The sequence below is a fragment of the Xiphias gladius genome, chromosome 10 (assembly GCF_016859285.1).
Source record: "Xiphias gladius isolate SHS-SW01 ecotype Sanya breed wild chromosome 10, ASM1685928v1, whole genome shotgun sequence".
NCBI lineage: Eukaryota > Metazoa > Chordata > Actinopteri > Istiophoriformes > Xiphiidae > Xiphias > Xiphias gladius.
In genome coordinates this window covers 13,715,085-13,740,493 of record NC_053409.1, presented here as the reverse complement: position 1 = coordinate 13,740,493, position 25,409 = coordinate 13,715,085, and the positions used below count along the sequence as shown (strand labels likewise).

The following is a 25,409-nucleotide window of genomic DNA, read 5'->3' as shown; positions in this document are numbered from 1 at the left end:
ACATTGCAATCGCCTATCAAACTGCTTTGCGATGTGATTGGTTCTCTACGGCTTCAACTCAGAAAGTCCGCATCTTATTCGTCAGGTGCCGAGAAAGTTTGTCTCAGCAGGAAAAAGCGGTGTGGCGAAGGTAAACAAGCTCCCTGATCTCTGTTGAATTATTTTATTCGTGCGTGTTGACTGTTTGGAAAACTGATATCAGCCTTTGCAGCCGTTCAGCAATATTATCTGTTTATGATGTAACGTTAGCTCGTTATTAGAGCTGTAAACTACGAAGCTCGCTGGCTAACTGCTCAGTTTAATATGTGAATAATCTGCCTCACCGTCATTCCTTCTGCTGGGAGTGGTTGGCAAACCTGTCACAAACGATCACAGCTGTCTCTGCCATTGCCACACGGAGGATACAGTCAGACTCTTAAATGTTTTGTTGCAGTTATGGGATATTGAAAAAAAATAAATATGATCATCATGTCACTGCAGGGAGACCCAGGGTGAGAGATGCAAGCAGTGTTGCGCCTGGCAGTAGTGGCTGTGCCTATGGGTGTGCTGCTGTCCCGGACCATGGCGTGGATGTCCAGTGGCAAAACACATCCAGAGCTCATCAGCAGGCTGAGGGGTAATGAACTGAAGTCATCAGCTTTGATATCCCAAGGCCTTTGACTCAAATCTCAAGGTCCCCAATGTGGAGACACATTTAAGTGTGACAGGTGGTTTTTCTCTACTGCGTTGAATCTAAACCAAGTTTGGCCAAGCACATGGAGGTACTCGTTACTATTCACTTCATTCTGAAAAATATAGAAGACAATTTTACCCAGAATGAAAATAACATTACTAAGTAATGTGAACGGAAGGATACTTTTTTTTTCAATTTCCTCCTTTTCTCTTTTTCTTTCAAGCTGTTTGTATATTAGGGGGCCAAGGGGAACTCTGACCAGCTATGGTCAGAGTTCAGGAAAAGATATCTCTGAAAAGACAATATGGAAAACTACAATATGTCAGAATAACCAAAATGCCACATGACATCAGTTCTGATTATCAGCTTACGATAAGTATATTGATAGACCAACCTGGTCTAAATATTTAACCTAATTCTTTGCTTTCATTCTCGTTTTTTTCATCTAAAAAGCCTGACGAGCTTTGTTTTTCCTTCACATACACAGAAATAAAATTCCACATTTATTATGTGAACTGTATTATCATTGCATGCTAAACTGCTGGGATATATCTTGTGTTGAAATCTCTCCTTAAAGTTGAGGGACTTGGCAGAGACAGATTTCAAAGACAATGGTCTTGATTCCCATAGACTTTGTATGGTTAGGAGTGGTAGAGGTGGTTGGGTTTACAGCTAAGTTTGGGTTCAGGTTACAATAAGGGAAACACAAAAAGACTGAGAAACGAACTTCAGCACCACCGAATTCATCCCGCACACATTTCATGTTTGCAACATTTGCTTGTACATTTCAGTGTCATTTCCTCCACTTTTCTCCTTTAGATCATGGGGTGATCCGCAGTGACAGAGTGTTTGATGCTATGCTGGCTACAGACAGAGGGCTCTACTCTAGAGACTATCCTTATGCAGACTCTCCTCAAGCCATAGGTATTCATTCCAGTCACTCTTTATAAACATGCAAACACACGTGCCTATCAATATGGTAACAGGTATTTGAGTTAATACATTGTGCTGTTAAGTAATAGCTGATTTATGAGCATAGATGTGTGATGTGACTCCGTGTTATGGTGTTTCTTATCGCAGGCTACAGGGCGACCATCAGTGCACCACACATGGTGAGTAACAAACTCTAAGAGAACTTGGGATGTGTTATACAGTTGGTAGGACTAAATAATTCACTTATATTGGTCTGCAATTCATTGAATGTTTTCCTATGGACCTGGTTTGACAGCATGCTCACGCTTTAGAGCTCTTAAGTGACAAACTAACAGAAGGCGCATCAGCACTGGATGTGGGTTCGGGAAGTGGATACCTCACCGCCTGCTTTGCAAGAATGGTGAGTTCCATGAAAACGTGACATGTCTCTTATAATAAGCTTATTATTGAATTGATATTTCCTCACGTGAGTTGACACAAAATATATGACTTGAGTGCAACAGCTGCATTTTTCCTATTGTGTGTAGACAGGACCCAGTGGTACAGTGGTTGGCATTGAACACATTGATGAACTGGTTCAAATGTCAATAAAAAACGTGCAAGCTGATGACGCAGAACTGCTCTCCTCTGGACGTATCAGACTTGTAGGTGAGTCAGTCAATGTCAAGGCCATACCATCTCCAATTTGGATGTTCAAACTGCACAGCTACACAGCACTATAAAAGTCATTCTGACATCTGTCCTCAGTTGGAGATGGAAGGCTGGGTTTCCCAGAAGGAGCGCCATATGATGCAATTCATGTTGGTGCAGCTGCAGCTACTGTTCCTAAGGCTGTAAGGACACATGTCTTTTACTCTAGTGAAAATAGGATAGAGACGAATAGAAGAGAATAAGACAGGTCATGCAGCTACATCCAAAGCCCACAAACAAGGCTCCGTGAGTTTAGGTTAAAGCACCCTGCTGTAGTAAAGTGAATCTTAAAATAATATTCTCAAGTGTCTCCACCCTGACTGACCGAGCGAAATTTTTCTCTTGAGCTGTACTGCCACCTCATGTTAAGTTTCTGTTTTCTGCTCTCTCTTTGTTAAAGCTCTTAGAGCAGCTGAAGCCAGGTGGGCGGCTGGTTCTCCCAGTGGGCCCCGATGGTGGCAGTCAGGTGTTAGAGCAATATGACCGGCAGAGTGACGGGACCTTCCTTAAGAAAGCTTTGATGGGAGTGGTTTACGTCCCCCTGACTGAAAAGAGGCATCAGTGGCCCGGGTATTGCACGAAAACACTTCTGACCCATCATTTTAAAAGCAAAATCAGTGAAGGAAAACCACTTTTTGTACTGACAAAGGCATGCACATTATTTTTGGACATAACCTCCATCAGGTGCTTCTGTAATCTTAAAAGTGTTCTATGCAGTCATGAGTCACATCCACCTACATCCGATAGCCTGTTCCTGATGGCATCCATGCTATCCTTATCCCTCTCTCCCCAGAGGTGAGCTCTGACTGCAGTGTGGTTGCCCCTGCAGGAGATGGCGTTGGTGCTGCGTGTCCGGGGCCACATAGCCCTCGTCATGGTTTCACTGAGCCCCTGACTTAACGGCCACCTGCCCCGCTGGGTTGTCACCTAGCAACGTACATTGAGGATCTCGCTCTGTTTGCCTGACCCAAGTTCTCCTCCAAGAGTGACTGACTGAATAAGAGGGAACTACTGGACTAATGACCTTTCTGCTAGAATCCATGGAGTCAGTTAGAGACTGATAAGGATATTGTGGATGACAAAGGTTTAAGTGATTCACATTATTATTTATGGATAAGTCAGTGAAACTCAGCAAGGACAACTTCTCCATTGCAGCTACAGTCTGTGTTCAATTCAGATGAATGGAAAATTGGTGAAATTGTGTTTAATCTTATGGGAATGCTTTGGTTATGAATGCAGTAACACATAAAGATAAACCCAAGTACAAGCCAAGAAGTTTTAATTAAAATTTAGCAAATTAACAGAGTAGTATATATTTTGTGGTAAGAACTGATTTGCTTCATATACTGTATGTGTAGGACATGTCCTGTTTGGCATTGTTACTGTAGAACAGAGGGGGCATTGTGCCAAAAATTGATTAACTGAGGCACTTAACTTTTTGAAACTATATGAATATTGTAATTATGTGTACACTCATCAGATTTATTAATAAAAACCACTAAATAGGTATTGATTGTTGTTAGTCTTTACTGAAAATTTATCATTTTTGTGTGTGTGTGTGTGTGTGTGTGTGTGTGTGTGTGTGTGTGTGTGTGTGTGTGTGTGTGTGTGTGTGTGTGTGTGTGTGTGTGTGTGTGTTAGTGTAAAACTGCAAGTGAAGAGGGGTGAAGCTACGGTAGAGGAATGAATTGTCTCTGTGAGAGTAGAACATTTGAAAATTCACAAAAATGTTGTCACTGTCAGCAGAAGGAAACCTAATAGGAAGCATTATTTTTTTTCTATCACTCCAGTGTGCCAACACAATATTTTACACAAAATATTATTGGCAAACAAGGAGAAAGATCTTACAATAAATATATGGTTATACTTTCAACAACCCATGTATACATTAAAGACACACGAATCCTAAAAATACAGATGACTAAACACTAACATGATTCATTACGTTCATATTGAATTGGATTTCTATGCATTTTATTGAATTTAATTCTAATGATAGTTTAACAACAAAATGGGAATAAAGCTTCAGCCTGATAATATTTTATTACTCTGGAAGCATAATTTGTAAAATCATATACAGCCCTGCTGCTGTCATCCACAGGATTTAGCATAAAATCTAACAAAGTGCACGTTGTGAACAGATGGTGGCGATAATACCTCGATGGGAAGAGGTGATTTCCGCATAAAGACAAAGAAAAAGGAGACACATGAGGGTTCGAGTGTTTGGACTACAAATTCCTCTTATTGGACTATATATTAACGTCATCAGCGCGCGTCTTTGACGAGAAGGACCTCTAGTTAGAAAGCAATGCACGTGAGTGTCTCGGTTAGAGTTTGGAGAAAATGTAATTTACTGTTTCTCTTCTCGGGTGACACTGAAGTCAATAAGCGCGTAGTTTATAAAGCACGATACTTTGTTTCATCTTATAACGTTAATAAATCTCTGAATCGTCTTTTTCGTTATCCACGGTGTCAACAGAGCAGCTCGACCATGGAGCAGGCAGCTATTGCTCCAGGGGCACCGGCGGAGGCAAACAGCCCGGTGTCCACGCAGGGAACCACCGCTAATGAGGCAGCAGAGACCGGCAAACGTAAAAGCGACGAGCCGGGCGAACCGGAGACAAGTGGCCGAGGGAAGAGGCGGAGAGGAGCGGGAGGGAAGAAACTCCGTCCGGGCGAGCGATACATCCCTCCTCCGCAGAAACGGAACCCCGGTGTCAGCTTCAGCCAGGAGCATTTCACAGAGACCTCCTACTACTTCGAAGGTGGCCTCCGCAAAGTTCGTCCATATTACTTTGACTTCAGAACCTACTGCAAAGGCCGGTGGATAGGGAAGAGTCTCCTGGAGGTGTTCAAGAGTGAGTTCAGAGCTGAGTCCATAGAGTATTATCAGAGGGCTGCCAAAGAGGGTCGCATCCGGCTCAACGAGTCACCTGTGGAGGACCTGTCTGTGGTGCTCAGGGTCAGTGTCAACAGTCAATGTGATTGCTAAATGTCAGTTATGTTAACATCACAGCATCATCGGTTCAGGTGTGGTTTAGGAAGCCAGTTCTTCAGCAGCACAGTAGATGTAACCATACTAAATGTGGGCTTACTTAAAAGTCTTAACTAGATATCATGTATCTGAGCCGGGAGTAAACAAAAATCTGTGGACAAACCAATCCCAACTCAAGGTCCACTTACTAGTTTGTTCTGGGGCTTTTGACTGTATCACATAATCCCCATCAGAAGATTGCGTTTACTCAGTTGCTGTATTTGCTCTGAATTTCCCGGACTTCTCATCCATGTTGAATTAAAGGTTGAACTTGTTAGTAAGTAGACCTTCAGTTGAGATTGTTTTGTGAGGTGCTGCTTCCATGGTCGAGCAAGAGCTGTAAAGCCAAAGAAACCAAAACAAGATCTGCATCAGTCTTGACGCCTAATGGTAAAAAGTAAGCTGCCATACATGTTACATGTTTTGTGTAAGACTTGGAGATATTCATACCTATTGTTTGCTTGTTATTTTAATTATATTTGGGGACTTTTTTAGATGTTTTGCATTGCAATACAACATTTTGCTGATGTCCAATGTTAGAGAGCTTTTTCTGAAATACTTGACAGTGCCACCTGAAAATTAAAGTTCAACTGACCCACTATCAGGCCTATCGGTTTCATCAGCAGTAAACAATTAAAAGGTGATTTTCAGTACCTAAACAGTTATATTACGGTGTGCAGTAGAATGATATCGAAAGGGTCTTCTTCCTATATCAAGTAGTCCTACTGGAAATGTGTCTTACTGTTTTCTTATACTGACAACAGAATGTATTCCTGTCAAGATTCATATGATTGAGGCAGATGTTTCAAAACTATTCCTCTCATTAAATAGGCAACCAAACAAAATCCAAACGTGTTTGAAATATTGCTTGTGAAGGATGGTAAACTTGCTTGGTGAAACATCCAGCTGCTTTTGGCCAGTCCAGAAGTTTTTGTTTTTTGTTTTTTTTAAATGTTTTCCTACTATCCACAGAATAATGATCACATGAGAAACACTGTCCACCGCCACGAGCCACCTGTGGTCGGCAGACCCCTGGAGGTTCTGGTGGATGACGGTGAAGTGCTCGTGGTCGACAAGCCTCCCTCCATTCCAGTCCACCCCTGTGGTCGTTTTCGCCACAACACGGTGATTTTCATCCTGGGGAAAGAACGGGGCATCTCCGAGCTTCACACTGTCCACAGACTGGACAGACTCACCTCTGGAGTGTTGCTGTTCGCCAGAACATTGGAGACATCAAAGAAACTGGACCAGTTGGTGAGAGACAGACAGGTACAGTCAAGATCGTTCTGACATTAAGGTGATAAGGTGAATTTGAAGCACCCAATTTCTGATTTCTGACTATAACAATTACATCAGTGGGTTTTCAGAAGTTCTTTACATTTACTATCTTTCCTAGCTTGAAAAAGAGTATGTGTGCCGAGTGGAAGGGGAGTTTCCAGAGTGTGAGCTCATCTGTGAGGAGCCCATCCTGGTCGTGTCCTTTAAAATCGGCCTCTGCCGGGTTGACCCCAAGGGAAAGGAGTGCCGAACTGTCTTCCAGAGGCTCAGCTTTAATGGAAAAACCAGCGTTGTCCGCTGTTTACCCCTTACCGGCCGCACACACCAGATCAGGGTCCACCTACAGTACCTAGGCTTCCCCATCCTCAATGACCCCATCTATGGGTCCTTAGCGTGGGGTCCTAACAGGGGGAAGGGGGGACTGATGGGGAAGAGTGATGAGGAGCTGCTGCAGGCTCTGGTAGAGGAACATCGATCTCAGGAAAGTCTACACCTGTTGGATATACCAGATGACAGCACTGGGACAGAGAAAAACAAGACATCTGAGAAAACAGACAAGGCAGATGTTACGCCTGAACCTGACAGGAGAGGAGAAAGTCTTCAGACACAGACCGACATAAAGCTAGATACACAGGTGCCGACAGGTTGTAGCTCAAGCAGTGAGACAGTAGATGAGGTGAGTCAGGGCTGCACAGACTCAAACAGGAACAGCACCTCACTCCAAGAATCTCAGAGCCATCTACCAATCACATCAAATGGAAATCAAACAGAGGCAACTGACTCTACCCAGAAAAGTCCTCCAGGGACTAGAGACCACCTGTGTAGTGAATGTAAGCTGGTACGACCAGATCCTACAGAAAAGGAGCTGATCATGTATCTCCACGCTTTACGCTACAAGGGACCTGACTTTGAATATTCCACACGTTTACCCGATTGGGGCAAAGCAGACTGGGTCGAAGCTGATTAGAGCCGACCGGATGAACACTGATGATGACTTTGGCATCTGTCATGCATGACATGGGAAAAGTGTGACCTGAAACCCTTTAGGAGGTTTTGCTTGGAGGCTTTCTGATTTTGCGGCATTTCTTTTTATAATTTCTTAGTAACTTCTCTGAAGGGTTAGAACCTCAAAATTTGTTTTTGCATATGATGCTTCCAAATGGAACTTGTAGAAATATGTTTTCCCTTGGCTCCAAGCTATTTATGCCTCAAAAACAAATAGAAAATGGAATTGTATTCATTCTCATTTTACTTTTAAGGACTGTTTTAATGTCAAGAATATAGTTTTAATTTAATTTCATCCTTTTAAGTTTGTAATCTGTCTGGTACTCAACCAAAAATTGAAAAAAAATTAAAAGCCAGTCTACAGGAAAATAAATGTTTTTCATTTTATTTCAGTTTTGTGAAAATTTAACAACATAAATAACAGTGGTGGCAACCTTTTTAATTTCTTCTGTTCATAGAAAGTCTGTGATTGATTTCATCCATCTCTAAGGCAGATTAGTCTGCTGATTGATTTTTAAAAGTGAAGGCTCATTGAAGAATTATTATACAGTTAAGATGGCAAAAGCAAACACTTCTTACAATGATAAAGCTTGAAAATAACCCTGCTCATAGGTACATTTCATATGTCTTTTCTTGTCAAAGCTCCAACACGAACACTGTGCCTTCAAAACCTTTGTTTTATACATAACATCATATTTAGGACCATAAACACCTCTCTTATTTTTTAAAGGACACATCCTTTGCACAAACACACACATATTTTAGCTTTTTCAGCTTATAAAACAACCTGTTGATAGACATTCGGTACATGCTGCTCATGTCATAAATACTGCTACCTAAATGGTATTGAGACACGTGATGTGACATCTCAACTAAGGGATGGGATGCAGATAAAGGCTTTCTGTTCCTTAGAGGGCTGCGTGTTGGAGTTTCTCTTAACAGTGCTGCAGCAAGGTTTATATACAAATTATTAGCTGTCGAAGCATTGGCATGTGATGCTACAAGTACTGCTTTGGAAATTGCAATTAGAGATCACTCCTGCTTCTTTACAAAGGCTAAGGCATATACTGACATCCACCGATCCAGGAACAGTATGCACCGTAAGTCGCCAACAGTTTATAAACCCACAATATAGTGTTACATCTCCATTAGAAACCATTTTTCCCTTTTTAGAATCAGTACAGTACAGACATTACATTTTTTGGCACTGACACTGGAATAAACAGCAATATTTTTAATTTGACAGTGAAACATTAAATGTAACCAAGCCATGACACTACAAATGACACGTTTCTGATTTTCTACGTCGTGGTCACAGAGAACATACTGTACATACTGTACATATTATCGTCACAAAGTGCAAAATCAGCTGACTGTAGTGAAGTGACAGTTATTTGCTCCTGTAGATGTGATAGTGATTGATTCTTGCCTTTCTACTGTGTAATTCTGTACACAGGCGCACATAATGCAGCTGTTTCTCTGTATATCTCACATTTATCTTTTAATGTTCTTAAGTCCATGAATGTATATGGCTCATTAAGGTCGGTTCCAGCATGGTGAAAGGCCAGCAGTTGCACACAGGTGGCACTGTATTTGTTGATAACCCAGTCTGTGCAGAGTGTACAGATCCAGATCTTAAAAAGTTCCAGGCACAAAGTAAATTCTGCAGCAGGAGATACAGTAGTTAATGTTTTGGTTTTTTTATGCTGATAACACACTATAGCTGTGGTTTCTTCAAGTGAAACATTGGTGCAAAATTGTGGCAGAAAAGAAAGCTTCATCTTCTACTGTCTTTCTTAAAATGCTGGGTTGAACAAGTCGTGCCTTGATTTGACCTTTCGCTGAAGAAACACTCGGGCTTTGACCTCATTTGTAACAGAAACTGTAACATCCTTAGCAGCAACATTAGACAAACATGCTGTCACGTGTTACATTTGCAGTTTGCTTATACACCAATCAGCCACAACAGTAAAACCAGTTACTGGTTTTACTGTTGTGGCTGATCGGTGTATTTCCTTTTGAGTAAGTAACAGTTTATGCTCCTTTTGTAATTTCTATATGCTTGTGTATTCCTTTTTTATAAATTCAGAGCATTTAATGAACAGTGTTTGCAAAGATTCCTCTAACTTTGCTCAACATGTATCCTCCCGTTGTCCGTCTCTCTTTATCCAAACATCTGGTAAGTCTGGCTTACTGTTGGGTAAAATAACAACTTCTTCACTCTGACTGGTGCGGCCCTTATTACAAGTCTCATAAACAGTTTCTTTCAGTGAGAGACGAAGCGTATCTCTCTTCCCGTTGAGGTATCCTGGTTGTAACTGGGTCTCTCCTTCTCCTTCTTCATCTTGCTGCGTGTTTGAAGGCCCAGGCTGGATGTCACTGAGGCAAGTTTCACAGGAATCCTCCGGACCCTCGCAGGAGCTCTGGGACTGGGAAGAGAGGTGCGCTCTGTGGGAGCAGTGATGGAGACACTCCTCTGTGGTTTGTTCCTCTTTGCAGAGAGATGGCTGGTCAATGCTCTCCAGCGTGTGGCTGATTATAGTCTCCTGTATGCTAGAAGATGAGGAGAAGGATGTATTGCCCCAGTGCTTCACCCCACCAGACTGACCTCTGCATGTCTTACACAGCAGCTTGTCCTTAGTGACGTCGTCTTGTGCCGGCCCTACAGGCCGCAGGGTGCTTTCTTTGTAAGGAGATGAAGTCTGGAGGGCGGGAGGTGGTTGGCAGATCTTATGTTGACGACTGCAAATCTCCTCACTATTCCCATCCATGCTATTTCTTCCCATATCTCTTCCACAATATTCGATCTCATCAGAGAGCACAGAAGGCCGGTTGGACAGTTTGCTGGTGCAGGTGCTGTTCTCAAAGCTGTCACTCAGCCGGTAAGCCAGCGGCTGCAGCTCGTACTGCTCCGGCCCTCTGCCCCCACCTCCTCCTCCTCCTCCAGTCGGTTTTTGTCTGTGCTGACGTTGGTGGTTGGGGTAGAGATAGCCTCCTGCCTCTTTGTCATAACTCCTCCTCACTCTAGATCTGCCAAAGGCCCCGTTAGCAGCCGAGGAGGAACCAGGTTCTGCTGCCGAGCAAGAGGACAGCACGCCATCAGTCTGGTATGAAAAACATGGCAGTCTGATCTTTCCACAGTTTTTCTGGGGTCCAAAAAAGCAGCACAGGGATTGGAAAAAGAAGGTTGCAAATCCACATGCTACACACTTCACCAAAAACAGGAAAATCCCCAGTTTTCTGAACAACAAGGCTGTGGCAGGCAACATGATGATCCCCATGGAGAAAAATGCACCAGAAACTATTGCTACAGGGCATCCCATCCTTTTAGTTGAGTGTGCTACTTTCCCAATTTTGTCTGAATGAGGAGCCAAGCTGTAGGCTATACAATAGTTAGCTATAAAGTCAACAGACAGTCCTGCTGCTGATGATATAAACAGAGCCTCGATGCCACTCAGCTGCCATTCAAGAAGTACCAGGAGGCCGACTGTGACGAACACACTGCCTCCTACAGCTACAGTCCCATATATACTCAGTGGGATATTCCAGGTGGTTAGAAGAAGCAAAACAAATGTTAGAGCTACTGAGAAGCCAGCTACTACCAGAGTCTCTGAGCTTAAGGACTGTTGTAGATCGAAAAGAGACAGTTGACTGATGAACCAGCCGTTCTCCAGCCCTTGTGGTGCCCCTGATATTTCTCTGTTAAACCACGACAGGATCTCTCTGTAAAAAACACTGGTTCTGCTGAAGTTGAAGCTGTAGAGGTATGTGGTTTTGAATTCCAACACGAGGGCAGCAATCCTGCCATCTGGCTGGAAGTACAGGCCTCCACTGTGTGCCAGATGGCCCTCAGCGTATCTCTCTGCCAGCATCATACTGAGGCAGTTCTCAAAAACACCGGGAGGGTAGGGGAAAGGGATGTCATTACAGCAGAAGTGAAGGGCATCATCACTCTCTGAGCACCGCCTGACTGATACCCAGTGTATTAGCTGCTCCACAAGACAGATATTGTCTGTCATAACATTTCTATCCTCAGGTGATGAAGGGGAATAAAAGCTTTGGTTCTGGACCCTTCCACACAGATCCCTTAACCAGACCTGAGCGTCTGGTCGGCTCATGTTAAAGTCTGGGTCAAGAACCAAAGAGCCATTGCTTTTAGGGTCAAAGTGATCGCCGTTATCTGTTGGTTTGACACCCCAAACGAGCATTAGTGTAACCGGCTTATCCTCTCCATTTCTCTGTCTCTCAAACATAAACATGTGGCGATACTCTGCGTCGTATCTCTCAAACGGGTGACTGGAGCGGAAAAGCTGGGTGACCTTGCTTTCTAAGGTGGGCAGCTTCATGCCTGGGTCAATGCAGGACATGTACGTGCCCCCAGCAGCAAGCACTGCAAACCAGCACACCCAGATGTACCGAAACTTTACCACTCCACAAGGCAAGATTTTCAGAAACAATAAATTTGAAGTGTCAGTGAGCCCTCGTTTTAATTCTCTCAGCTTCTGGCCAAGAGTAAAGAGGCATCTCTTGCGTGAACTCGTATCCCAGAAGCCGCCGGCGTTTTTTGAGCAGCATGGTTTCCATCCTTGCACTGCTAAAGATGCAGAGGACACCTCTGTGTAGCGCTCTCGCAGAACGAAAGAGCACGGCAGCCACACTAATGCCAGGATTGAGCTGATGAGAGAGGCAGTTCCAAGATATACAGAGAAACATCTGATTGCTGTGATGCTGTTCAGATAACCAGAGAAAAACGCTGCGCTGGAGGTCAACCCGGACGCCAAAATCAAATAGCCAACTTCCTGCAAAGCTCTGTGTACTCTCTTCTCCAGGGAGGCTGAGGGGTTCTGGGATAGCTGCAGATTCCAGAAATCAGCAAAGATGAAAACCTGATTTGAGCAGCTTCCCAAGAGAATAAGAGCTGCAGAAAGGTTGACTAGGGGGAAGAAAGTCAGGCGAAATGCTACTTTGTAGAAGAAATAAGAGGTCAGGAGGGAGCCTGTGATTGCTATAACAGATAATGCTACGATGAAGAGAGAGTGGAGATACAGGGCCATAGTGAAAAGAAGACAAACAACAGCTAGGACAGGATAAACTGAATCTCTTGCTAGGTAATGCTTGAACAGCGTCTGCTTGATGCCAAAGTCCATGCCAGTGATAGTCGTATTATTATAGGTCAGATCTCTGCTTTCAAGACTGTTCATGTATATCTCCATCATGTGCTCCCCTTTGTCGACAGGTAAGAACAGAAGGCTGTACTTTAGTGTTGGGATTTGGTATTCAACAGTCTGCGGGCCAAGGAAGTCTTTATCGACCAGGAAGTGCAGGATCTGGAACACCACGCGCGACTGTTTGCAGCGGGATGGGACAGACGAGCAGCCGCCATTTTTGGGTCTGCCGACACAGGCTTCCACTAGATGTCCTTCATGATAGTACAACGCACACTTTCGTAGAAGGCTCAGAGACTCAGAAACCTGTTGTGAAAGGGAGAAAATGAAATGACTTTCAGACACTACAATATGATCAGTGCACTCAAGGAATTATGTAAAGATGAAAGATTGTAAATAACATCTTTCGTATGTGCCCAGTTTCCCCTTAAAGAATGAGGCTGGCGTTATTCTATATTTTTCATATTGTCAGCAATTCCCATGAAAAGAGGAAAATCAACAATCTTCAAACATTGATCCTACATAGCCTTTTTTTTTTAAAAATTAAACAATATAAGTATTTTCCTAGCTGTGCACTGTAGCTTTTCTCAAATGTTTAATAAAACACGAGTAAATAGTGGATTTACTATGGACTATTTTCAGCTGCGGATTAATACACATTTGGTACGCTAGTGAGTATTTTCAGCAGCAGGACAGTTAATGTGGGATTGATCAAAATATACTAGAGTGCCCATGTTCATTTTGATGATGAAACCAGTGCAATCCAGTGATAGTGTGTCTCGATGTATTTTTGATAGTTTTTGGACAAAAATTGAGGGCTGTGCACAAAGGAATAAGATATATCAGGCCTTAGCTACACAGATGGAGCTTGTAAGTAAGTTCAATTCATTGCTGGTTTCAGTCTTTTCATGAATTTGTTGACACGAAGAAAAATATAAGAATATAAGAATCCTTTAACCGTCAATTTCAACTTCTCTCAGTTCAGTTTCGTCACATTTCCCAAGACGTTTGTGCACTATGGTATAATGAGGCTGCTGTCAGTTGAGAAATTCTCTTTAATGAATATCTTTGCTTGTATAAATGTTAAAAAGTCTAAAACTATGAGTGAAGAGTACTATATCATCTTTGAGAGCCTGATGCCAAAAGCTGATGTATATGTGACATTTAGTCAAAATACCTCTAAACATCCAAATGGGGCCTTAAAAGCAAAATACAACTGTTCACATTACCTTACTGTAATTCAAGGTCCACTTTATGGTCTTTGTTTTCTGAGCGAATCCACTGATGACAACTGTGAGATGCAGTTGAAAGCTTTGTAAAAAGCTAGTAATTGGACCTTGATGTAAGATTATTTTGTCAAGTTTCCAAGATCAAGACTGACCTTTCACATTGATAAAAAAGGGCTATAATGTAATATTTAGTAAAACCTTGTGCTAATGACTATAATTTATATGGTAATTTGTTTATATGCTAATTATTAAAATAAAAAAAGAAGGCTACAGTACCTGGTGTGAGGTGAGGCTGAGGCAGCAGGAGGCATTAGTGAGGACAGCCAAGTAATTCCCCAGAGACCAGCTCGGACAGCAGCCGCTTCTGGAGGTTCCCTCAGCCTCCACCCTCACATGCTGCTGGCAGAGGTCCTGAAACTGAGCCTGGGAGCGAATCTGAAACAAACCAGGGAAAGGTTTTTTTGAACACACGCCCAGTTTTGACACAAAAAGGAATTCATTTCAGATGAGGGAATGAACACACAGGAGTGTTCTGCAGTGTTCTGCAGAGCGTTAAAATGTGACGTATAGTCAGGGTACAGAGGAGCGTAGACACTTGACAGAGGATGATGACTAAAAAAATGGAGGAGGGCTGAGTAGACCAAAGCGAACCCTGGATTGCTCCATCTCACACATGGCGTGGATGGCCTTCAGGCTCCAGAGACTGGCTGAGTTTTCTGATCGGAACACCAGCTGGGCTAAACGCTCGCCTGGGTGGAGACAGACAGATGGATTCAACATACAGTAACAAGATGACCAGCAGTGAATCATCACTAGAAATCTGCAGAACGGTTAAACTGTTGTCAAGAATTAAGTTTTGGGGGTATAAATTCATAAAGGTAAAACCAGGCTCGCAACCAATTTCTTGTGTTTTATATCCTGCTGTCTGTGTTGAATAAAAATTAGGCATCGTACTATGAAAACCTCAAGGCTTGGAGTTGCTTATAAATCCATTCAGGGAGCTTTCTGAGTTTTTATGAGGCGAACAGAAGTATAGTCTTTGATCTACCAGCACATTATTTCAAACTAGACCTTAAAGAAGAAAATCTGGGATGACCTGCCCAAGGAAAAGAACGCAGCAAACTGTTCTCTTTGAACTCACACTAAAAGCTATAATTCACATCTTCTTAATATCCCACTATTTTTGTAATAATACGTTTAACCAATACGTTGTTAGGGTTGTTTTTAAGGTGTATTGTTTTTTATCAGTTTTCTGGCGGTGCTGATTACTCCCTAACAAGCTGGAGGGTTTCGCCTTCACCTCACGGTGTTTAAGTATATGGAAACTGCTCAACTGCTGAATAGGCGCCCATCCCACTGACATTGTTTTAATAACATTTCCATTTCATTTACTGCTTTGCTAAGTGTGGGATGGAGCCAACAGTGTTGCATAACCTGCTTAACTTGGTAACGTTTGTACATGTGCTACAAATCTACAATTAAGATTATGATCGTTATTTTGATGTGGTTGGTATTTTAATTGTTTCTGTTATCAGTGTTGCAGAAGTTTGAAGGATTTATTTATCATCAATGAAGTAATAGTTTATTGAAACGGATGAACTGATCAGGACTGACCCACCTGGAGCATCACAGAGGAAGGTGTCTGGGGATGAGTCTCTGGCCAGCATCCTCTTGATGCGAAGTCTTGATGTGTCTTGGCCACCACTACTGTCTCCTTTGACAGCATCCCCAAAACTATAGCACCGGTAAAACGCAAACACACACACACACACATACAACTGCAATCAGAAAGTACTTAGACCCCTTCACTTTTTTCACATTTCACTTTGTTGCAGCCTTTTGCTAAAATCATTTAAATATTTTTTTTCCCTCATCAGTCTACACTCAATACCCCATAATGATGAAGCAAAAACAGAATTTTAAATTTTTGCATATTTATTAAAAAGGAAAGACTGAAATATCACATTGACATAAGTATTCAGAGCCTTTGCTATGACACTTGAAATTTAGCTCAGGTGCCTCCCATTTCTCTTGATCATCTTTGAGATGTTTCTAAGCCTTGATTGGAATCTACCTCTGTTAAATTCAATTGAAAATGGCTGTCCACCGACGGTCCCCATTCAACCTGACAGAGCTTGAGAGGGATCTGCAGAGAAGAATAGAAGAAAATCCCCAAATCCAGATGTGTAGAGCTTATCGTTATCACTGCCCAAGCTGCTTCAACTGTACTGAGTAAAGGGTCTGTATACTTATGTCGATGTGATAATTCAGTTTTTCCTTTTTAATAAATGTACAAAAAAATCATAAATTTTGTTTTCGCTTTGTCATTACAGCCTGTTGAGTATAGATTGATGAGGGGAACAAATGAATATAAGTGATTTTAGTATAAGGCTGCAACATAAAAAAATGTGAATAAAGTGAAGGGGTCTCAATACTTTCTGAATGCACTTTTCTGTCTCATCATACACATATATTTTATTCCAAGCAAGTATAAAACTGATAATTCTCATAACTGAATCATTTTAAACCGGCATTAATTGTTTTTTGGGGGTTTTTTGGCCACTTGGGGGCAGAACAAAAAAGCTGTAAACACAACACTGTCAGATTGTTAAAGAGTTTTAGTTGATATAGACGTAAACATGCCAGCAAACAGATGCTGCTGAGATTGACGACAGTGAACCAGAACAGTAAAGCTTAAAAGTTAAAAGACACTAAAAAGCTCTGTAAAGCTGAGGCGAACTGCAGAGTCAGGTGATAATTCTCAGTGGGACTGTCTCTGCAAGCGACCCTTTTCACATTAAATGTAGTTATTTGATCCATTGTTAAGATTAAAAATATAGTTAGAGGAGCTTTAATAATTTATTTTATTGTAATGTTATTGACTCTACCTACTTTAATCATATGTTGTTCTATCTAAATTCTGATATTGAATGTGCTTTTAATTTTTTATGTCTATTTTTTAAAATATATTTTCTACTGTCATATAAATAAAAGTTATTGGTATTAGCTCTAGGAACAATTCTCTATCAGTTTTCAGACCCTGATTTATTACAGACACACACCCCTATACCTACACCATGACATGACCACAGCTGCTCTATGTGCACAGCTCATATCCATTTGTAAACTGTCTGTGTGCATCGGTCTGTGGTGCAGTCCCCCTATGCAGAAACCCTGCACTCTACTGAAACGCTCTGCTGACCTTTTACTGAGCTGCTGTGGTAAAGGAGACAAAGTTTTCCCTGGGCCGGTGTTCTCCTGCAGCCCAGATAAGCTGGACTGGCGAACTCCGATGTATGTTCCCCGCGGCTCAAAACCCTGATGAAAGAGAGTGCGCACACACACACACACACACACACACACAGACATCAAAGCTAAAGACAAAGTGCAAATCCAGGTGCCCATCAATGCAATGCAGCATCTTACTGAATTAATCAGAATCACAAGCAGCCTATAATTTTGTCTGAACTACCATTAAAAAAAAAACAAAAAAAACTACCTGATCAGCTTGTTTGGTCGATGAGCTCCACACTAATAAAACAAAAATCCTTGTATAACCCAAATCATATTCTATTCTTATGTATCTTTTCAGATTACCCACTAATAGCACATTGTTGTAAATCACATGTTGCATTTTCAAAGCAATTTTTCTAAATCAGCGTCTAAGCATGTAAGCATGCATCTCATACGTGAGAAAATGTATTTAATTAAGATCACAGTGTGTGTGATCTAATTCAGCGCGGTCCATTGAATCTGAGATGAGACTGAAGTAAATGGATGCGGCTCAGATCATGACTCGTTAGGGAAACAGTAATTAACACTCAGCCCAAGGTGGTGAGGGAGGTTTGCATTGTAGATTTGACAGAAGGGGTGACAGTACAGATGCATTTGATGCAACAAGGGAGAGTTTAGGACTACGTTTTAGCGCCTGTATGCTTTTGTGTGTGTGAGACGCACCAGCAGAGGTTCAGAGAAGTCTGGCAGTGGACCAATGAAGAGTCCCGCCAATGAGCAGCCCAGCAGCAGCACAGCACAACCCACCAACACTGCTAATGGGTAGTCCGCAATCACCTGGGAATAACTGCCAAATAGAAAACCACAGAAGAAGAAGCTGTCAATGACACTGAGTAAAGATGAATTATCATGATCAGAAGAAGTGTGACATATGCAATATCTTTATGGTTTTAAAATTGGTGGTGGAGAATTGGTTTCAGTACTTACTTTCTGAGGATGCAGTAAAGTCCTCCATCCCTGTTAATAGTTGAAGACTTTATTAAAATAATGACTCCAGACAAATTTGAAAAGGATGCCACACAAAACGCCATTAAAAGAACAGTTTTGGGAAATTTGCTTATTCATTTTCTTGCCCAGAGTTACATGAGAAGATTGTTACCATTTGTTATTTTTGAGAGTGGTATCAATCTTCTCATGAGACTCCCCACCAGAAAGCGAATACGCATATTTCCCCAAATGTCAAACCATCTCCTTTAAACACACCTTACTGTCACCACATGTCGCTGTGTTGGTTTCTGTGCCCCACTTTCATTTGACCCGTGCAGCCAGTGACACCTCACTGCGCCATGACGTGACGTCTGATGAGCAGAACTACAGCTATGTCCCACTTTCACCGCTACGCCTCCTTTAGCACGAGGGCCTGTTGTGTTTGAATGACAGTCGTGATGGCTGCAGTGGGGGCATTTTTTGGGCTGTGGCGAGTTGGAGGCCCCACCTCGAGTACCCTGGGGGACCTAAAGGAGAAAAGAGAACAGCATATACATATACAGCAATTATGTTTTTTTTTTTCTTTGCTCGTAGAGGATCCTGGTATCAGTCAAGCCTTTTGAGTGACACAATGGCTATATTTGCCATTTCCTCCCAAATCCAGGATCTATTTCTAACTCTTTTTTTGAGACGTTCTGATTCCATTTTAATAGGTTCCTATATATCTATCCTAAACAGCACACAGTACAGTCAGTGTTCAGGCATACTTGGTGATAAAGCTGGCAGGAGGAAGAGGGTCTGCCGAGGCTGCTGCAACTGTCACATAGCTCCCCCTCCGACTGGATGACTGACAACGGGGACTCGCCAGAGCACACACGGTCAGGAGGGCACAGAGAAACCGCCGGGATTTCACTGAGAAGAGAGGACAGACGTGAGGAGAGAAAGATGAAGAAATGGAAAAAGGAGTGGAGAAATGATTGACAGGTAAGCAAAAAAAAAGCAACAAAGTTCTTTTAAAGTGAAGATGCAAAACTTCAGCCTGTGAAACTGTGAAATTTCTCTACAACTAGTAGATGGACTGACATGACATTTTGTACAGACACTCATGGTCCCCAGAGGCTGAATGCTGCTGACTTTGAACTACTGACTCACAGAGCTGCTAGCATGGCTGTAGAATCTTAATCTTGTTCCCTATTGCCACCTTTTTCGACTACACTCAAATATTCCACACCACTCATATAAATACCCTGTAAAATACACCAGTTTATAAAAACCATAAAACCTAACCGAACTGCTGATGGGTTAATCCTTAGGAACTCAAGATGTTCAAACCCGTAGATCTTTATTTTAAATTCAAGTGAGCACGATAATCCCACAGATACCAAACACGTCAGGCTGGATTTTGGAGATATTTGTATAAAATCCTACAAAAGACATCTAGAATATTTTGATTTGATGGCATGTGTATGAATGTTTTACTCGGTGGACATATAATATGGCTTAAATATAGAGCTGGAACAAGCTATTACTGAATATACTGTATACTGTATGTAACATTGTCAATGTGGAGAAAGACAACTTTTCCAACCTTAAAGCTACTTAAAGGGGGGAAACTATATATTAATAGGTTAAATCTGATCACAGTCTCGCCTTTCAATCAGATAGAATCATTTTTTTTCACCTATTTCCAGAATTTTTCTTTTAAAAAACTATTAAAGTATCATGACTTTAAAGCTAGAGTAAATAAACAGACCTACAGTAAGTGAACTAATGCTCTAGTTGTATCTCAGTAAAGGGTCCATGAGGTCTGCGTAGTCTACCACATGCTTGTTTTTCCACAGTAGACTGGATGCAACCGCACTTCCTGTCCTGTCACCATGTCAACAGAGTAAGTCAACAGAGCCTAAATGACCTCACACAGTTTTATCTGCACCCCATAATGAGGCGCACAGATGATGAGTTGTCGGGTGAATTGTTTTTATACTGTAGCAAGGGGATTGTGGAGCTGATTAATGATGGAGCTCAGTGAGGAAGGGAACCTTGGTATTTTGTCTTCATATTATAATAAAACTGTAATATGATCTAAATAATAAATAGCTCACAGTGGAATCAGCAGCTCTTGGTCACAAAGCAAATGTTTGTCATCTAGTTTAGCCTGTTCAGAAGATGGAGTGAGTGGGTAAATACACTCATAAAAAGTATTTGGAAGTCAACACTGTCTACTAATTTAATGCAATTTCTATTGCTGTAGCATCATAAACTCCACCCATCCAGAACTAAATGCAGGTTACAATATACACTAAATGAATTAGCCTGGAAGCCTCCTCACCACAGGGTTCAGCATATGAGTATTTAAGCCTATAACATCATTGAGGGTTTTTCACAGGGCTGGCCAATGTAGGCGCACACACATATGAGGAGAGCAATTTGTATAGCTCATCAATATTTCAGTGGATGAATACAAAAATACATCCAGGAAGGTGTCAACGACCTGCTCCGCACACGGAGGGAAAATGGCTTTGTGCGCTGACGTCGAAACCGCCTCATAAATCTGAATTTACATCAACACAGCGAAGCCTATGAGCTGCAACAAAAGTTGCTCTAATTTCTTTTTGCAGACAGTCAGTTGCCCGTGTCTGAAGTACACCTAGCCGGTGCGATGCAGTCTGATACAAAGGGCCTGCAATATCAACAAGGGTAAACTAAGAATGAGAAACATCTCTCCGTATCACAATCCAACATCACCACAAACTACAACATCCGGAATAACCATAAAACTGAACCAACACCAGCAGCTTCAACAAAAACTGAAGATTATACCCTTTACAAAGGTAGCATTTATTGCAGGACTGTTGCATTAGACTGCATCATAAACTGGCAACTGAGTGTATGCAGTGGTGGAAGACGTATTCACATCCTTTACTTCAGTAAAAATAGCAAAAGTGCACTTTGAGAATTCTCTGTTACAAGTAAAAGTTGCCCTGAAAATGTTACTTAAGTTAAAATACGTGCAAGTATGCAAGTATTATTAGCAAAATGTACTTGCTGTAATGTTACTGGGGTCAAAGCTGAGTTTGACTAGTAGCTGTTGTGAAGTGAGTGAGTTGCTTATCTGGAGCCAACCTAGAGTCTAAGGGCAGCTTTAAGGCATTCAAAAGACTCCAGCTAGGAGCCTCACAAAGGATCTCTGAGGCTAAAGACTGTCAGCGCTCACTACTCTCTCCTCTGTCTGCCTTTAGGCCCCTGTCTTTCACCCTTTCTACAGCACATGTCTCTTTCATCAACTCTCTGGATGGCAGTTGGTATCATGTCCACAAATATCTCCTAAACTGCCAATCACTCACACACACACACACACACACACACACACACACACACACACACACACACACACACACACACGTAAGCACACCGAAAACAAGACTAAAGCTCAGTCTGTATGCATGAGGTGAGCCTCCTTAAAAAGCCAGAGCTGGTTCTGTAGGGGGTATTATTAGAGGAAAAAGACTTGCAGAGAGGATCCCTCTTGGAGAGACACAGATGTGGCCTGTTGCTGTGCTAAAGAGGGGCAGGCCTCAGCTGTTTCCAGCCCCGCTTTCATGTTTGAAGCCTCTTGGCCATTTGATTTTTTTTTTTTTTATATGCAGGGCTGCTGTATCGAGTGAGTGACAGGGTGACAGCGGTGACCCAGAGAGCTGGCGTGACCGAAGCTGGAGGCTGATGACACTGAGCAGACCTCACAGCTCTCGAGTCAACGGTAGTGTGAGTGTGGGAGAGAGATTACATGTGTACTGCTCTGATTTGTGCTGCTTGCTGCATACTGTATATCTGTCAAAGGCAAACATTCGAGCAGAGAATCCTGTTTAAATGATGCTAAATTAAAGAAGGCACTGAAAACACCAGCTCTGCCTAGCGTACTCATATACTGCTTTAGATTTGACTGAAAATGTGGTGATTACCAAACATAAATTCTGAAAAGTAAGTTGACAACAGCACATGAGCACCTTTTTGGTTACACCAGCCGCACAAACAGTGCAACATAATAAGGAATCGATGATGTAGTTATGCTGAAAAGGCAATCGTAATAGTGTAATGGAAAAGAAACAGGAGCAGAAATCATATCCTGTACATAATCCTATTGTCCAGAAGAAGAAAGACAGCTGGATTGAGTGTTGCTGAACAATACTCACAGCGGCCACAGGAGGGTAAAACACATCCACGTCCACTAACTGTAAATCTCATTTATTTTTTTACTCCACTAATCAAGCTACAGAAAAATCCTGAGACAAAACCAAAAAAAAAACAACCCACCTTTGGCAAGCCTCCTGAATATCCCTTTCATCTGTGGGAGAATCATCCATCACAATCGCATCCGTGCTTTCTCCTATTATCGAGCAAGCATCCATCTCCCTCCTGGCTCGCCCTTGAAAACTAGATTTCAAAAGAGGCAGCGATGAATGTCCTGCTACACTGAACCGGGTTAACCAAACGGTCCCCCATCTGCCCACACCGGGTCCACGAGGATCAGAGGCACGGGCTTGTTTCCGAGGCTGCTACTACAGAGCAGCACCGGGGCTGCGTGGGTTAATCTGCCCCGAGCTGCGCCCTGATTGGCCGAGAAGGCGGTGATGCCGAGGACGCGGCCTGGTCGCTGTCCAACCGGCCGCGGTGCTGGAGCTCCGAGTGACGGGTGGCGTGCATCGGTGCCCGCTCGGTCGGCCCGGACGGGGGCTACGGCTGCTGGCTAATGTAACGTCGCGAAGGCGCACAAACGGCCAGGCCGCGTTCAGTTTAAACACTAGCCTGCCTGGGACCCCACAGAGGCACCTGTGAGAGGACTGGTGAGGTGCACTCAGGTAAAAGCCGCTGTCCCCCATCCCTCTCCCGGATTTCAATCTACACCAGTCAATAAAGAGGAGGCTGAGATCATCGCTGTTAGATCCTTTGACTGAACAAAGGCACTCCCATTACACGAAAAAGCATTTTTCTTTAAGTGAGGCCGTAGCCAAAAGCCTTTGTGGCCCTTACTAATGCCTTACTGACATTTGTTATTAGCAGTTCTAGCTGGCGTATTACACAGCGAGGAAATCACTGGCATTTATTAATGGATAACTAACATTATTGCCACATTACCAAATGGAAAAGTTAAACACCAGCCATAGGGATTTTTCCACAACCTGGCAACCCAAACGTTGCCGTTATCAATGGCCTATGATTGATCTATAAAGCAGTAGCAAATGATTTATTAACCACTGACAAAGCCACTGTAGTTACAGCTTATTACACATACCTTTGTAAGTGGTGTTTTATTAAAAACACAATATGTTGGAACTACAACATTAAAATGCTCCTTTTTTGTTACTATAATGCAACAAAAATCCAAAGAGACCAGGCTTAAGACTACTTTTATGCCCTAAGTTGGATACTTTGGTGCATTTGCTACCTATATTTATTCATTAACCATAAATAAAATGATCAGTCACAACTTGTAAACTCTCTATAAAGGGTGCCTTATTAGCAATTTACTGCAGAGTCTAGTAATTGATCATGTTTATGAGATTAGCTTATGTTTTGCGTGCAGAGTTCTTACCTGTGAATAATCCTACAGTCATAAAGTATATTTCTCTTATAAAGAGGGGAAAACATGGAAATCCTCAAACAGTTTCTCAAAAACCTCTTTGATTTGATGCCGTCCTCTGCAGATAATGAGACTAGCTTTACTGTTTCTCAAGAAAAAAATGGGGTAAACTAAGTTTTGGTGGGTTCAGAAATACCTCGAGCTTTTACGTAATGAAGCAATAAAGTAAGCAGAGAAGAGAGGAGAAGAGAAGAAGAAAAAAGGGAGAATATGACTTATTAAGAGAAGTAAGAGGGAAAGCTAAGGCTGAGCGGCTCAATAGAAAAGAGAAACTGTGACACAGCAGACCTGTATGACTCGCTTCTAATGAGGCGGCCACTGGTCTGGCTCTGGTTATAAATATGAATCATGGCACTGGGCCCTTGTCTCTGAGGGGCCACGTTGGAAAAATGGGATATGATTTATTGGAAGAAAGGCAAAGATCAGGAAAAGGAGGGTGTGAGAACGTTTTGGAGAAGAGATCAAAGTCCTGTTTCATGGTTTGAAATGAGAAGCAGAGACAGTGGAGGGGGATATCTTTAGTTTTATCCCAATAATGTAGCTTCATTTCTATCTCCTAGTGCTTCGGTGAGTTGTGATGTTCAAAACCGATTCATACACAGTGAAATAGGTTGACTAAACAGCTGAGCTGACTGATTCAAAGCTTTAGATGAGAGAGAGAATCAGTCAAAACTAAAGGCCGTCTGATTTGTTCGTGATTTTCTTTACTATCTCAACGCTCAAGTTTGGAGGGTTTTTTGTGATTTATCATGCTCATTTTCAAGAAAAGCCAGCTGTGTTGGTGTTGGTGGCACGTAGTTTTCTGACATGGCTAATGCCTCGCCGACTTCAGACACTGATTAACTTGCACTGTTTAGCTGTCCGGCCTGCCAAACACACGCACACACAAACACATGCGCACACACACAAGAAAAACCATGCAAACACACACGTATCCAAAGCCTGACAGACACGTCCTGGATACCAGACACACAAACGTATACACACACACACACACACACACACACAAACACCCACACACAGACACACGTATAATGAGAGGCTGAAGAGAGGGGGTTGGTTGGATTCTGGCTGGTGCTGAGGAGACAGCCATGGTAATTTCCTGTGGCAGATTTCTGGGAAACGCTTCATTACAGCTTCCATGCTGTACTGCTAAAGTTGGATAAATAGAGTTACGACAAGAACTTACGCCATAAAGGACTGCGTGGAAGCAAAGGAAAAAAAACAATGTGTTTCTGTGAACTTGTGCAGATCTGCTATTTTACTTTTGATATAACTGATAAGGCTCCTGATCATCAAGAAATCGGTCTCTTAAAGTCATGTTGTATTACTCGGAACAACAGGTGTTTTGCTGCCGCCTGTTGGACAGATTGTGGAGGTGGCAGCAGTCATCCGCTTCCCTCTGCCTCTCCCCCATACTCTTTAAAAAATACAGCTCCATATGAACACACAGGTTTCATAACCCGCTGACACCCTCATTAACTTATATTTTAAATTCAATGAATCAGCACACTAATAAAAGTACTTAAGGGTTATATTTCCA

General features: G+C 42.3%; 3 protein-coding genes across 5 annotated transcripts; 2 read left to right on the top strand and 1 right to left on the bottom strand.

Moving 5' to 3' along the window:
- The first annotated feature begins 18 nt into the window (after nt 1–18).
- Nucleotides 19–3,803, top strand: pcmtl (l-isoaspartyl protein carboxyl methyltransferase, like). Of its 2 annotated transcripts, none has more exons than XM_040136358.1 (9): nt 19–130; nt 481–616; nt 1,493–1,597; nt 1,754–1,785; nt 1,902–2,006; nt 2,134–2,254; nt 2,354–2,439; nt 2,697–2,866; nt 3,126–3,803. In XM_040136358.1, the coding sequence occupies exons 2-9, from the start codon at nt 499–501 to the stop codon at nt 3,160–3,162; spliced, it is 774 nt and encodes a 257-aa protein (XP_039992292.1). In that variant the 5' UTR covers nt 19–130; nt 481–498; the 3' UTR covers nt 3,163–3,803. The 2 variants fall into 2 exon arrangements, with proteins under 2 accessions (XP_039992292.1, XP_039992293.1); XM_040136359.1 differs by having other exon boundaries at nt 3,090–3,803.
- A 680-nt stretch (nt 3,804–4,483) lies between these two features.
- On the top strand, nt 4,484–8,000 carry rpusd2 (RNA pseudouridine synthase domain containing 2). 2 transcript variants are annotated; one of them, XM_040136703.1, is made up of 4 exons: nt 4,484–4,610; nt 4,776–5,258; nt 6,303–6,599; nt 6,727–8,000. In XM_040136703.1, the coding sequence occupies exons 1-4, from the start codon at nt 4,605–4,607 to the stop codon at nt 7,573–7,575; spliced, it is 1,635 nt and encodes a 544-aa protein (XP_039992637.1). In that variant the 5' UTR covers nt 4,484–4,604; the 3' UTR covers nt 7,576–8,000. The 2 variants fall into 2 exon arrangements, with proteins under 2 accessions (XP_039992637.1, XP_039992636.1); XM_040136702.1 differs by having other exon boundaries at nt 4,567–5,258.
- A 55-nt stretch (nt 8,001–8,055) lies between these two features.
- disp2 (dispatched homolog 2 (Drosophila)) lies at nt 8,056–22,757 on the bottom strand. Its single transcript, XM_040136705.1, has 10 exons — nt 22,540–22,757; nt 18,996–19,140; nt 18,505–18,755; nt 18,229–18,258; nt 17,965–18,088; nt 17,210–17,325; nt 15,626–15,741; nt 14,659–14,756; nt 14,284–14,442; nt 8,056–13,084 (listed from the first exon to the last, which is right to left on the bottom strand). The coding sequence occupies exons 1-10, from the start codon at nt 22,632–22,634 to the stop codon at nt 9,746–9,748; spliced, it is 4,473 nt and encodes a 1,490-aa protein (XP_039992639.1). The 5' UTR covers nt 22,635–22,757; the 3' UTR covers nt 8,056–9,745.
- Between the last annotated feature and the right edge of the window lie 2,652 nt (nt 22,758–25,409).

Excerpts from the sequence above, each read along its gene's own strand:
- pcmtl (XM_040136358.1), top strand. The coding sequence starts at position 499 with ATGCAAGCAGTGTTGCGCCTGGCAGTAGTGGCTGTGCCTATGGGTGTG. Across the intron at positions 2,440-2,696 it reads CAGCTACTGTTCCTAAGGCT|CTCTTAGAGCAGCTGAAGCC; the intron begins GTAAGGACACAT and ends TCTTTGTTAAAG. Across the intron at positions 2,867-3,125 it reads AAGAGGCATCAGTGGCCCGG|GAGATGGCGTTGGTGCTGCG; the intron begins GTATTGCACGAA and ends TTGCCCCTGCAG.
- rpusd2 (XM_040136702.1), top strand. The coding sequence starts at position 4,605 with ATGCACGTGAGTGTCTCGGTTAGAGTTTGGAGAAAATGTAATTTACTG. Across the intron at positions 5,259-6,302 it reads ACCTGTCTGTGGTGCTCAGG|AATAATGATCACATGAGAAA; the intron begins GTCAGTGTCAAC and ends TACTATCCACAG. Across the intron at positions 6,600-6,726 it reads AGTTGGTGAGAGACAGACAG|CTTGAAAAAGAGTATGTGTG; the intron begins GTACAGTCAAGA and ends TATCTTTCCTAG.
- disp2 (XM_040136705.1), bottom strand. The coding sequence starts at position 22,634 with ATGGATGCTTGCTCGATAATAGGAGAAAGCACGGATGCGATTGTGATG. Across the intron at positions 18,089-18,228 it reads CTTTACTGCATCCTCAGAAA|TTATTCCCAGGTGATTGCGG; the intron begins GTAAGTACTGAA and ends TCTATTTGGCAG. Across the intron at positions 14,443-14,658 it reads GTGAGATGGAGCAATCCAGG|ATTCGCTCCCAGGCTCAGTT; the intron begins GTTCGCTTTGGT and ends GGTTTGTTTCAG.